Source organism: Eschrichtius robustus, chromosome 10, assembly GCF_028021215.1.
Source record: "Eschrichtius robustus isolate mEscRob2 chromosome 10, mEscRob2.pri, whole genome shotgun sequence".
NCBI classification, from domain to species: Eukaryota; Metazoa; Chordata; class Mammalia; order Artiodactyla; family Eschrichtiidae; genus Eschrichtius; species Eschrichtius robustus.
This window is the reverse complement of record NC_090833.1, coordinates 49,382,882-49,395,389: the sequence shown is the minus strand read 5'-3', so window position 1 is coordinate 49,395,389 and position 12,508 is coordinate 49,382,882. Positions and strand designations below refer to the sequence as shown.

Here is a 12,508-nt window from a genome sequence, read left to right as displayed (position 1 = left end):
CGCCAACAGGGATTTCTAGAAACCTCAGGGGAGGAAGTCTTAATAGAGAATTAGGGAGCGAGGGGGTGGAGAGTCAGTGAGGAGAACCTTTGCGGTGTACTCTTTCCATCTGTTGGAGAGCGCAGGAGACCCTCGCGCGATGTTTTAGGGGAGAAGCAGGCATAGAGCCATTTGAAAGTCTTTTTTTTTTCTTTTGTGTTTTTTTTTTTTTGGACTCGGGGACCTGATTGAAAGCAAGGTAAGAAGACTCGCCGCACTCCAAACCGGCGAGTCCCGGCGCACTCGGGACCCCGGCCCACCCAGGTGCCACCGCAAACGCCGCCCTCCGTCCCCTCGCGGATCTGTTTCCTGGGAGCGCTGAAAAGGCTTTCAAAATACTAAATGCAACTGACATCTTTTTCTGAGTTGAAAACAAACAAACAAAACCTCTGAAAATACAGAGCAGAAAATCCCGTAACCGCTTCCCGCGAGTTCCCAAGCCCCACCCCCGCGTTCTCGCCGGCTCAAGTTAGGCCCTGCACAGGGCGGTGGGAGGGGCGGCGTATGCCCGCTGACGCTACGGGGCTGGACTGCGCAGGCGCGGGGCGGGCTCGCGAGGGAGTCGCGCGCCGCTCACTTCGCGCGGGAGTGGGGTGCTGGAGCGTCGGAGCTGCAGGTCTGTGGGAACGGAAGCCACAGCCAGGCAGAGAGGCAGCCAGGATGGCGACACCGAGCAGGAAAACGTCCACCCCAAGTCCCGTGGCCCCCAAGAGAGCTTTCCCGAGAGAGCCCTCGTCGGAAGTCCCGAACAAGAAAAAGAGTTCGGCCCCACCGGCGGCGCCGCCGCCGCCACTGCCGCTGCAGTCGTCCGGGCCTTTCGTGGAAGGCTCTATCGTCCGCATCGCGATGGAGAACTTCCTGTGAGTGGCCGGAGGCCGTGCCGCGGCGGAGGAGGCGAGCGGGCCCGCACACTGGGCCGCGGGCTGAGTGCGTGCGGGGGCGGGTGGGTGGATGTGTGCTTGGCTTGTGCGTCTGACAGTAAATTCTTGCCGGGATTGCCGTGAGGGTATTTACTTGTGGGCCGTGGAGATCGACGTGTGTGTTGATGCGGTAGGTGTGTGTTGCGGTTTTTAAATTCTTAATGCCAACGTTGTTTGAAGGCGTCATATGGCGGGCCGTGGAAGTAGTAGGAATTAGATCTTCGCCCGCTGGGAGTCACGGCCTAGAGAAGTAGGACATAATCTGTAATTCACAAAACTATGCGTTCTGGGAACTTAGAGGCTGCAGCAGTTAAATCAGAGCGGCAGTGATGCTGCGGCAGATACGTGAGGAGTAGGCAGTTGCCAGGTGGACAAAGATGGTGAAGGTTGTTCTGGATGGAGGTTGAAATATACAGGAACATTGAGCCTTACTCTCAGTTGTTGCGCCTCCCAACAGACCCTTGACTCCTTGAAATCTGGCTTTCTTCCCTGGTTCCTTTCTTACCCTTCAGACAACTAACCATAATACTTCAGAATTGAGTAAATATGTTCTAACACAAATACCGTGTATCCGTTTAGTACCTTGCTGTTCGTTTGATCAAGGTCTGTTTTGTTTTTTGGTTTTTTTTTTAAAGCTTGCACAGAGTGGTGTAGGGAAAACAGAATTGCAGTAACAATAGGGACATTTTTTTTTTCCCAAGCATCTGTCATGTGCCAGGAATGGAAGTAGGTGCTTTATTTACACAGTGCCCTCATTCATTCCTCATAACAACTCTTTATATCACCTCCATTGATAAGCTTAGACAGGTTAATTTGCCGACGTTTACACAGCTAATAAGTAGCTGAATTGCTGTTTGAATCCACATCAGGAAAGATAAATATAATTAAATGAAGTACCTGCCATAATAATGTATATGCATCATGATGCCGTGCGGGCACAAAGGATGAAATGATTAATTTCGTCCACAGTTGTGAGAAGGGCTTTGTACTGGGGGTTATGAAAGTCTTAAAAGAAGGGAAGAGCAAGGAACTGCCTGAAACAGTTTGCTATATTTGGGAAATTTCCAGTATTTTAGTATGGCTAGGACATAGGATGTGAGCTAGTATGTGGACAGAGTAGATACTGAAGATGTAGACAGATGTTGAGGGTCTGTGTTTCCTTTGCTGAGGAATTCCAACTTTATCCTGTAGGCAGCCAGGATGCATTTTAAGCAGGGCATGACATGTGATTTATATTACTTTGGAAGCAGTGCGAAGGATGATTTAGAAAGGGTGCAAGATTGGAGGCAAGAAGGCTTTTACAATATGAAGGCAGAGATGATTAGGGTTTGAACCTAGCAGTGGGAAGTAGGATCAGAAAGAAGAGACTTGACAGGATTTGGCTGCAGATTAATTGTGAGGCATGAGGGTAAGGGAGGAATGGAGCATTTTTCTCAAGTCTCTGCCTTGGCTAATTGGTCATATATAGTGCTATGCAGAAGAAGGAGCAATTTGGGGAGGATAATAATAAATACCTTTTGGATCCTGTGAATTGAAGTTTCCTGTGGGACATCTTAAAGGTCTTTTATAGTCAGTAGTTTTAAGGGTTTGGTGCTTACAGGAAAATGTGAGAGGTGAGAGACTTGAGAATCATGCATATAGGTGATTGTTGAAATTGCAGAAATGGTTGAGATTGCCCAAAAGGGAATATAAATAGGAATAGAAGGCTGAGTACAGTGTCCTGAAGGAATGCCAACATTTAAGGGCGAGCAGAACTCACAGACTAAGAAGGAACTGTTCAGGGAAGTAAGAGGAGAACCGTGGGAGAGTATTATCAAAGAAGCCAAGGAAAAAGAGCGCTTCAAAAATATCATCTGCTACATTGAAGTCAGATAACAGGACAGAAAAGAACCTGCTGCATTTAGCAGTTAGGAAGTCTTTGACACTTTGAAGTAGTGGAAGCAGAAAACTTTGCAGTCATAGAAGACTGAATGAGTGTGAGGAAGTAAAGCTTGGATGTGAAGAGGAGAAAGAAAAGGTAGCTGGAAAGTGCAGAACTAGGGGAGGTTTTGTTTATTTTTACAATGAGAGGACTTTGAGTTTTAGGAATGAAGTAGGAAGAGTAGGCTTAGAGAACCGAAATGGCCTGGAAGAGGGTAGCCAAGGGAAGGATTCCTGGTAGTTAACCAAGTCGAATGGGATCGAGAGTGGGGGGAGAGATTCCTAGGCAGAAGGAATAGCATGTGCAAAGGCTTGGAGAAGGAAGCATAAGATAGTCAAGAAACTGAAAGAAATTCATTATAGTTAGAATTTAGAGGTCTTATTAGAGAATAGGGGAAGGAGATAGAAAGTAGAAAACGATGAGCTAGAGCTAAGTTATGAAGGGTCCTATTTTTTTTTCTTTTTTTTTAAACTTTATGTATGTATGTATGAACATCTGGCTGTGTTTGGTCTTCGTTGCTGCGTGCGAGCTTTCTTTAGTTGCAGCGAGCGGGGGCTACTCTTCGTTGCAGTGCACATGCTTCTCATTGTGGTGGCCTGTCTTTGTTACGGAGCACGGGCTCTAGGAGTGTGGGCTTCAGTAGCGTGGCACATGGGCTCAGTAGTTGTGGCTCACGGGCTCTAGAGCGCAGGCTCGGTAGTTGTGGTTCACAGGCTTCGTTGCTCCACGGCATGTGAGATCTTCCCAGACCAGGGCTCAAACCCATGTCCCCTGCATTGGCAGGCGGATTCTTAACCACTGCGCCACCAGGGAAGTCCTTCTTTTTCTTTAAAACAAGTTATTTCAGATTTGCTTGTCTACCAACATGATTTGGTGATTGATTGGATGATGGGTGGGTGGGTAGTGCGGATAGAGGTGAAGGAGATGGTAAGAATCAAAGATGATGCAAAACTAATGCCTAGGTTTCTGACTTGGGCAGTGGGCTGAATGATGATATCCTTCACTAAGAGACTATAAGAGTGGTTTTAGATGGGAAAGATGGTGGGTTTAATTTTGAATGTGTTAAGTTTGAGGTGACTCTATCCAAATAGAGTTCTTGAGGTGGGAATTCCATCTATATAGGTCATCTGGACTGACTTTAAGCATGTAGATGCTACCTGAGGCCATGGAGAATACATGAGGTACTAGGCAAAGTATGTAGACTGAGAAGAGGGTGGGCCTCTGACATTAGCTCTTTCAGAGCGAGCTCAGAGCAAAGGGAACTCACAAAAAGGGAATTCCCAGTAAACATATTAGAAAGGTTTCTTAAAATGCAGAGGCTTTATTTTGTTTTTGGCAATTTTTCCTGTTTATAATATTTGTGTGTATAGTATAGGCCAGAAGTTCTCATGCTTTCTCCTGTTGTATTTATTGTTTGCTTAAATACCAGTTGCATCACTGTTTTAGTAAGACAGTCACACAGAGATTTCACAGCAGGAAATTCCAGTATTAATAGAATGGGGCTTCATGTGTTGGGATTAAGAAGTTCCAAGTCAGATACTTTTCCAGATGTCTGAAATTCCCAAACTAGTTTTATTTTAGCCTTTGTAAAGGGTTGCTTTAAAACTCAGCTGTTACTAGAATAAAGCTTCTGAAAAGATAGATAGGTGCTGTACAGAGATGTGGGGTTGGAAACCTGCCAGAAAATACCTCTCTTTACCACCTGTATTTATTTTATTACCACCTGGCATTTCAGAATTGTTAATTTGAGTATTAAAGTTAAAGTGTGCTTGGTTAAATTATTTAAATACTTAGCAGGTTAGTAGCAGGCTAAGGTTTTTTTTACTCTTGGGGAATTAGTTGGCAGCTAACTGGAACCCTGTGGGAACAGGACATTATTTATGGGTTCCAGTTCAGAGTATTCAAAGACAAGGTAGAAGGATATGTGAGTCAGAGTTCGCTTCACATTTTGCCGTAGCTGTCCCTGAGTACTAATATGGGTTACATGCTACTGTTGCATGTAGAGTGCAGGACAGCATGCTGCTTTCTAGTATGAGGGAATGTTACAGAAGTGCTTGGTGATGATGCACTCTTGTTTCCTCCCATAGGAATAAAATTTACTTGAATTTGTACTAAAAATAGATCCTTTGGTGAATGGCAGCATATTAAAGCAATTGGATGTTATTTTTTTAAGTAATAATAAAAATTAAACTATTGGCTTGATATATCTTCAGTTTTCTAATTAGAATAAAAATAATTTGGTTGACTATGAGAAGTTGCTAGTAAGCATTTTAATTCAAGAGAAATATAAATGTAAAATCCACAGATTTAGTATGAGCCATGGCTTCACTTACATATAATTTGGATAAAAATTATCTTATTTGTATAGTAGCTTTGATGTACTCTCTCATGTATTGTAATTATTAAAGAGTAAATAGTATCAGACTTTGCTTTACTCAGCAGACTTAATATTTGAAAAACACATGAAGTCTTATTTTCCCATGAATGTTCTTATTTTAGATATACATGATCACTTTTTCATTTCTCCCACTGACAGATTTTTTTCCCTCTAGTTTATTAACAACCTATAAATTAACCTTACATTAAATTTGTAAGGGTAGGTGGTTTTTAAAAGAATTTGAGGAAGCCTGTAGATAATGATAAGGGTAAAGGAAGAAAATGTGCTTTGGTAAGAAAATATTCTTCACTTCTTATCTCTGCTTAGTAATATCACCTCTTTATAATTTAGAACATATGATATCTGTGAAGTATCTCCTGGGCCCCACTTGAATATGATTATTGGAGCCAATGGAACAGGGAAGTCCAGCATCGTGTGTGCCATTTGCCTTGGATTAGCAGGCAAACCTGCTTTCATGGGACGGGCAGATAAGGTGAGTTAACATATGTACGTTTTAACAGAATTCAAAGCCATGAATTGCTTTTAGTCACAAATCAATTTCTATATCTCCGTTCCTTGAGTATAGCGAATGTGTTGTGCTTGAATATAAATAATGAAGTTGGCAGGGACACTGTGGGGAGATTTCCATTTCCAGAAGTAGTGTGCACTATATACCTAGAGAATTCTCCAAGTATGTAACACCTGCAACCTGAGAAATAGTGTAAAATCTATCTTTTTAAATGTATTGCTGGGCTTGTGGAAAGGCGAAGTAAGTTTACAAAGGGTACAAACAAAGTAGTTTGGATCTAAAGATTTCTGCAAGCTCTGGCGTTGTTTACCCAGGGGTATTTGCTTTACCTTGCACCCTAAAGCCTGGCTTTGAATTGGTTGCATAGGATTGGGGGTCCTGAAGGTGCAGAAGGGTTAGTAGATAAAACTAGAAGCCAAGCACTTCATGTAGCAGAAGAAAAAAAAAATCACAAAGTGAGACAGTGAGGTTACTTATCTCATTGTTAGCTGTGAATACAGTAGATAAAGAAAGAAAATCTTCCAAACAATTCATAACACATACATTGTAATTTTAGTTTAAAGTGGTCCCAGTTAGTAACATCTCTCTTCTGGCAGAAGCAAATGCAAATCCTCTGAGGGAAAATACCTTCAATCCAGTCCTCAACATAAAGCTCTAAGAAATTCATGAATCCATACCTTAAAAAAAATCACAAAGCATAGGAGGAAATGAATCACCAAAAATGAGAGCTAACAAAAACAACAGACTATACAATCAGACCTACAAAACTTGTAGATACAGAATGTAAACTAGGAATACTTAATTTATTTAAGGAACTGAAAGAAGGTTGCAAGTATAACAAAGGAATAAGTAACAAAAAAGATCAGGTAAATTTGAATCAAATAGAACATAAAGAAATAACAGTACATGGGAGAGAAACTTGATGGACAGGTAAAACAACAAAGCAGACATATTTGAGAATTTGTGAACCAAAATACTTGACAGTTTTTCTAAAAATGCAATATAGAGATAAAGTGAGAAAAAAGTATGAAATAAAGATTGTGACCTGATAGTTAATGGACTAAGGAAGAGGCAACATTCAAGAAAGAATGACTAAGAATTTTCCAGAAATGTTGAAAAACTTGAATCCTCAGATTCAAGATACCTAATATATCCCAGACAGGGTAAATGAAAGAAATACACAAATAGACACATTGTAGTAAATTCCAGAATACCAAACATAGTAGTAATATGGCCTCAGAATGCGAACAGAGGGGGAAAGAAAAGAACAGTTTGAGATGCTCATAAAGAAACTTTGAAAGTATATAATTTAGGAAGAAGGAAAATGATACCAGAAGGAAGTCTGAGAGGTAAGAAGAAATGGTGAGCAAAAAAATGGTAAACATGTAGGGAAGTAAACTGTGTAAAATAATACTAATGTCTCATTTGTCAAGTTTTTAAATCAAAGAAGATAGTACTAAATGTTGTCCTTCCTGGACAACAGGAAGGAAGTGATCACAGTTGAAGTATTCTTTGAATTTGTATTGTTGGGAGGAAGTTAAGATAATTGGTTAGCTTCAGAGTTTATTAAGCTAAATATGCATGTTAAAATTTCTAGGGTAAGCCAGTAAAAAAATTGAAATATATAACCTCCAAACAAGAAAGGTTAAAGTAGGAAGAGAGAAGTAGAGAAAAAATAACCACTGCCCAAACAACCCAGAAGGAGTCTCAACAAAGGAGGAGGAAGAGAAAAGAAAGAGAAATATAGAAAAGGATATTATTAAAAAACATAAAAAAGATAGTGGAAATACATTCACAATAATAATAAATGCTCTACATTCTTGTTAAATTAGAAAGTCAGAGTAGATAAATAAAACAAATTTCAGTTCTGTTTTGTTTACAATAAGCATATCTAAAATAAAAAACTACAGAGAAATTGAAAGTAAAAGGATGAAAAAATACATACCAGGCAAATATTATACAAAAGAAAGTAGGTGTAGCTGAACTTATACCAGGCAAAATAGAATGTAAAGGAAAAAAGAACTTTTAGAGATAAAGATGGTCATTAAATATTGATGAAAGTTTCAGTTCAGCAGGAAGATAATTCACCTCCCAACTTAAATTCACATTATCTAGTTACAAAATATATAAGCACAATCACAGAGTTCTTAAAGACAAGTTAACAGCTCCAGAATTATAGTGGAAGAGCTAGTGGTAATCAATAGATCCAATCAGATAAAAAATTAATAAGAGTATAGAAGGTATGAACAACAGTTAGATTGAACTAATGGACATGTTGTAAACACTGCACTCAACAATTGGTAGAGCACACATTCTTTTTAAGCAAAAATGGAATATTTCTTGAAATTAACCATAAACTGAGCCATAAAGCAATATCAAAAATTTCAAAGAATTGCTACCACATAGACTATGTTCTCTGACCACAGTGCTATTAAGATAGAAATAATAAAGAAGATAACTAAAATTTTCCCATTTGTTCAGAATGAAACATGTACTTCTATATTATACACAGGTCAAAGAAGAAATTTTAATAGAAACTGAAAAGTAAGAGCAGAAATTAATAAAATAATAAACAATGATTCAGTAGGAACCACAAAACTAAACTTTTCAAAAATACTATTTAAATCAGTAACTTCTGGGGACAGGGAGAGAAAGGAAGAAAAAAATATAAGGAATGGCAAAAAGTAATAGTTAAGATATGTTATATTGTGATCCAGAAAACCCCCAAATTTAAGTGGTTTAAATATGCAAAAGGTTAATTCTTGCTGCTTATCCAGTGTAGGCCCTTTGTGGCCACTTAGGTACTTTAGCCTTATAGAATCTTCATTTCAGTATATACAGTTTACCCTTGGAGAATGCAGGTTTGAACTGCGCAGGTCCACTTATATGTGAATATTTTTCAATAGTAAATATATATGTTCCGCTCATATTTCATTGGACAAAGCATGTCATGAAGCCATAACTTGGATCAGAGAGAAAGAGCAAGTGCAGTCCTTTGCTTGAAAGGAGAATCAGAATATTCACGAACTGCCCTGATGACTACCACAAGGGCGTTACAAGAATGCAGCAGAGGTTTGAAAGATTATATAAGAATATTATGAGAATCATTATGCCACTCAAGTTTAAATTTTTAACAAGTTGTAACTATAAATGTTTCTACAACTACTTAAATTATCAAAGCTGACTAAGTAGAAAAGATAAATAAGCTGGTAAATTTTTTCTCAGAGAGAAAGACAAAGACAATTGTGGATTAGTCCTAATAGCAGTAAGTTTCTGTTTTACACAGAGAATGTGACCCTAGGTACCCAAATCGATCAAGGATAGAATGAAAAAATTACAAGCCCGTCTGGCTCATGAATCTAGAAGCAAAAATCACACACAAAAAAGAAACTTTAGCATTTTGAATTTAATAATACGTAACATATCATGACCAAATTGAATTTATTCAAGGAGTGAGAGATGTGCTATGTTAATTTTTTCCTAATAATCAACCACATTTTAAAGGAGAAGAACTCCATGGTCATCTTAGTAGACAGAGAAAAAGCATTCAGTTAAATTCCACAGTAATGTATGATTAAAAGCTCTTAGCAAACTAGGAATAGAAGGGACCTTTATTAATTTCACAGAAGGTATCTCTGAAAATGTACAGCAAGTTCAGGAGCAAGTCAAGGTTACCTACTACCATTACTATTGAACATTGTACTGGCAGCTCTAGGTAGAACAGAAAAGATACATGTTGGAAAGAAAGAAAACTGTCATTCACAGATTATATGAGTGTCTGCATAAAAACCACAGAGAAACTCCAGATAAGCCTCCTGATGGATCAATATGCAAATTTATCAGGATTACTAGATACAAGATTGTATAACACAGACACTGAATCTGTAGCCACCTTGATCTTGGACATCCTAACCTTCAGATTTGTGAGAAATAAATGTTAAAAGCCACCCAGTCTGTGGTATTTTTGTTATAGAAGCCCAGACTAAGGCAAGGACCTTTTTACATTCTTTAACTTACTGAGGACTCCAAAGCCTTCTGTTTCTGTGAGTTATATCTATTGATTAGAATTAATAATAAACTTAAAAATAATTATCAGATTAGAAATAAAAACTGAGGACCCCCCCCTGAAAAAAGTTGTATAACAAAAATCAATTGCATTTCTATATACTAACAAAGAACAGAAAATGCAATTAAAAATGGACATTATAGCCACAAAAGTACAAGTTTCATAGCAGTAAATTAATAAAAGACATGTAAGACCTATATGCAGAAATTACAATTTTTATTTAAAAACATTGAAGTTTAGAGAGATGCACTGTATTAATGGACAAGAAGATCTAATATAAAAATGTCATTCTTCTACATATTCATTGTCATTCCAGTCAAAATCCCTATACTGTCTATACAAATTACAAGCTGACTCTAAAATTTAGGTGGAAGAACAAAGGGCCAAAAATAGTTAAGATACTTCTAAAGAAATAGGACAAAGTGGAAAAACTTGCCTATCAGATATCAAGACAATACAAAATTACAGTAAATTAAGACATTGTGGTATTGGGGTAGGATAGACTAGTGTGATGTGACAGAATAAAGAGCCCAGATACAAAGCCATGATTAGTAAAAACTTGATTTATGACAGAACTGACATTGTGGATGAGTGGGGAAGAGATGAATAAATAGTACTGAGACAATTGGTTATCGGTATAGGAAAAAATGAAATTGAGTCCTTTCCTCACACTTTAACAAAAATCAGTTCCAGATAGATTAAAGATCTAAATGTGATTGACCAGAAAGTTTCTAGAAAAGATTGGTAGTAGAAGAAAATATCTTTGTGACTTCAAGTTAAAGAAGAATTTCTTAAATAAAAATATAGACTGCAAAGGAAAGTTTGATAAATTCAACTGCAGTAAAATTAAGGAACTTTTTTGTTCATCAGAAGACACCTTGTAGAGAAAAGACTAGTCACAAATGAGAGAAGGTATATATAGCACATATAACAAGATTGGTATCCAGACTACATAATCAAAATAATGGCAACTCAGAAGATAAATGAGCAAAAGATATGCTCAGATGTCTCACAGAAGAGGCACCCCAAACAGCCAGTAAATACATGAAAATATGCTCAGCTTCATTAATTATCAGAGAAACACGAATTAACCCTGGCATGGTATATCCATTAGACTCACAGAAATTCTTGTGGTGCCATGTGGCTTATAAGGATATAAAGCAGTGGGAACTCTGATGCATTCTTGGTGGGAATATGAATTTGTACACCCCCTTGGAAAATATGGCATTACCTAGTAAATCTGTAAATGCCTATATCCAGTCCCTCAAAAATTCTACTTCTAGGTACCTTAGTAAGCTTGTGTCCATTTATACTAGGTGAAATTATGGAAATATTTATAGAAGTATTGTTTGCAATAAATTCTAGTATAGTCAGATAAAATTGAATATTATATGACAGTAAAAGCAAACTTTGGCTCATTGGTTAAATCTCAAAAACATAATTTTTTTTTTTAATTTATTTTATTTTTGGCTGTGTTGGGTCTTCGTTTCTGTGCGAGGGCTTTCTCTAGTTTTGGCGAGTGGGGGCCACTCTTCATTGCGGTGCGCGGGCCTCTCAGTGTCGCGGCCTCTCTTATTGCGGAGCACAGGCTCCAGACGCGCAGGCTCAGTAGTTGTGGCTCACGGGCCCAGTTGCTCCACGGCATGTGGGATCTTCCCAGACCAGGGCTGGAACCCGTGTCCCCTGCATTGGCAGGCAGATTCTCAACCACTGCGCCACCAGGGAAGCCCCTCAAAAACATAATTTTAAGGAAAAATGCCATCACAGAAAAATACATGTAATGTGAATTTGTTTCTGGAATGGTCAAATATATATTTAATATTTGGCGATTTATACAGTAAAAATAAAAGCGAAAGAATTATCAGCAAATCAATTTAGAGATTACATCTGTCGAGAGAGAAGGGCGTAATTGGCGTGAGTTAAGGAATGTCAGATACACTGGTAGTGATCAGTTCCTTAAATAGGTAGATACATGGTTGTTTTGTTATTTCTTAAACAGTGCATGAAGTTCGTATTTACTGTTTGGTATGTATTTCACATAAAAAATGTTTTAAAAAGAAAGTCTAGGGGCTTGGCTTCCCTGGTGGCGCGGTAGTTAAGAATCCACCTGCCAATGCAAGGGACATGGGTTCGATCCCTGGTCTGGGAAGATCCCACATGCCGCAGAGCAACTAAGCCCGTGCGCCACAACTACTGAGCCTGCGTGCCACAGTTACTGAAGCCCACGCACCTAGAGCCCGTGCTCCACAACGAGAGAAGCCACCGCAATGAGAAGCCCACACACCGCAACGAAGAGTAGCCCCTGCTCACTGCAACTAGAGAAAGCCCATGCGCAGCAACGAAGACCCAAAGCAGCCAAAAATAAATAAAACAAATTTTTTTTAAAAAGTCTAAAAGTTGAGTTGTTACTTCACTGTAAAATATTTTTAAAACTTGAAATGATTCATTTTTCTAAAACTGTTGTAAATATTGCGATGTTATCAAAATGATATTACAGGTTTCTTAGCCAGGCTTAAAATTTAATGTAGGTTACAAGATTGAGTTATATACCCCTTATGATTATAAATAACCTATTCAAAATGTGATTTTTTTAATGCTCTGTGGGAGGCATTTATGAGGTAGAAAAGATACTGTTTTATTAATGATTGGCTTTGTA

The 12,508-nt window shown here is 38.6% G+C and overlaps 1 protein-coding gene across 3 annotated transcripts in view; it reads left to right on the top strand.

The window, feature by feature from the left end:
• The first annotated feature begins 605 nt into the window (after positions 1 to 605).
• SMC5 (structural maintenance of chromosomes 5) overlaps positions 606 to 12,508 on the top strand; it is a 96,026-nt gene continuing 84,123 nt past the window's right edge. For 2 of the 3 annotated variants that reach the window (XM_068552319.1, XM_068552318.1), the window contains exons 1-2: positions 606 to 899; positions 5,609 to 5,750. In XM_068552319.1, the coding sequence (XP_068408420.1) occupies positions 700 to 899; positions 5,609 to 5,750 (342 nt within the window). In that variant the 5' untranslated portion in view covers positions 606 to 699. The remainder of the gene's footprint in view (positions 900 to 5,608; positions 5,751 to 12,508) is intronic. The other variant, XM_068552320.1, reaches the window with a different exon arrangement.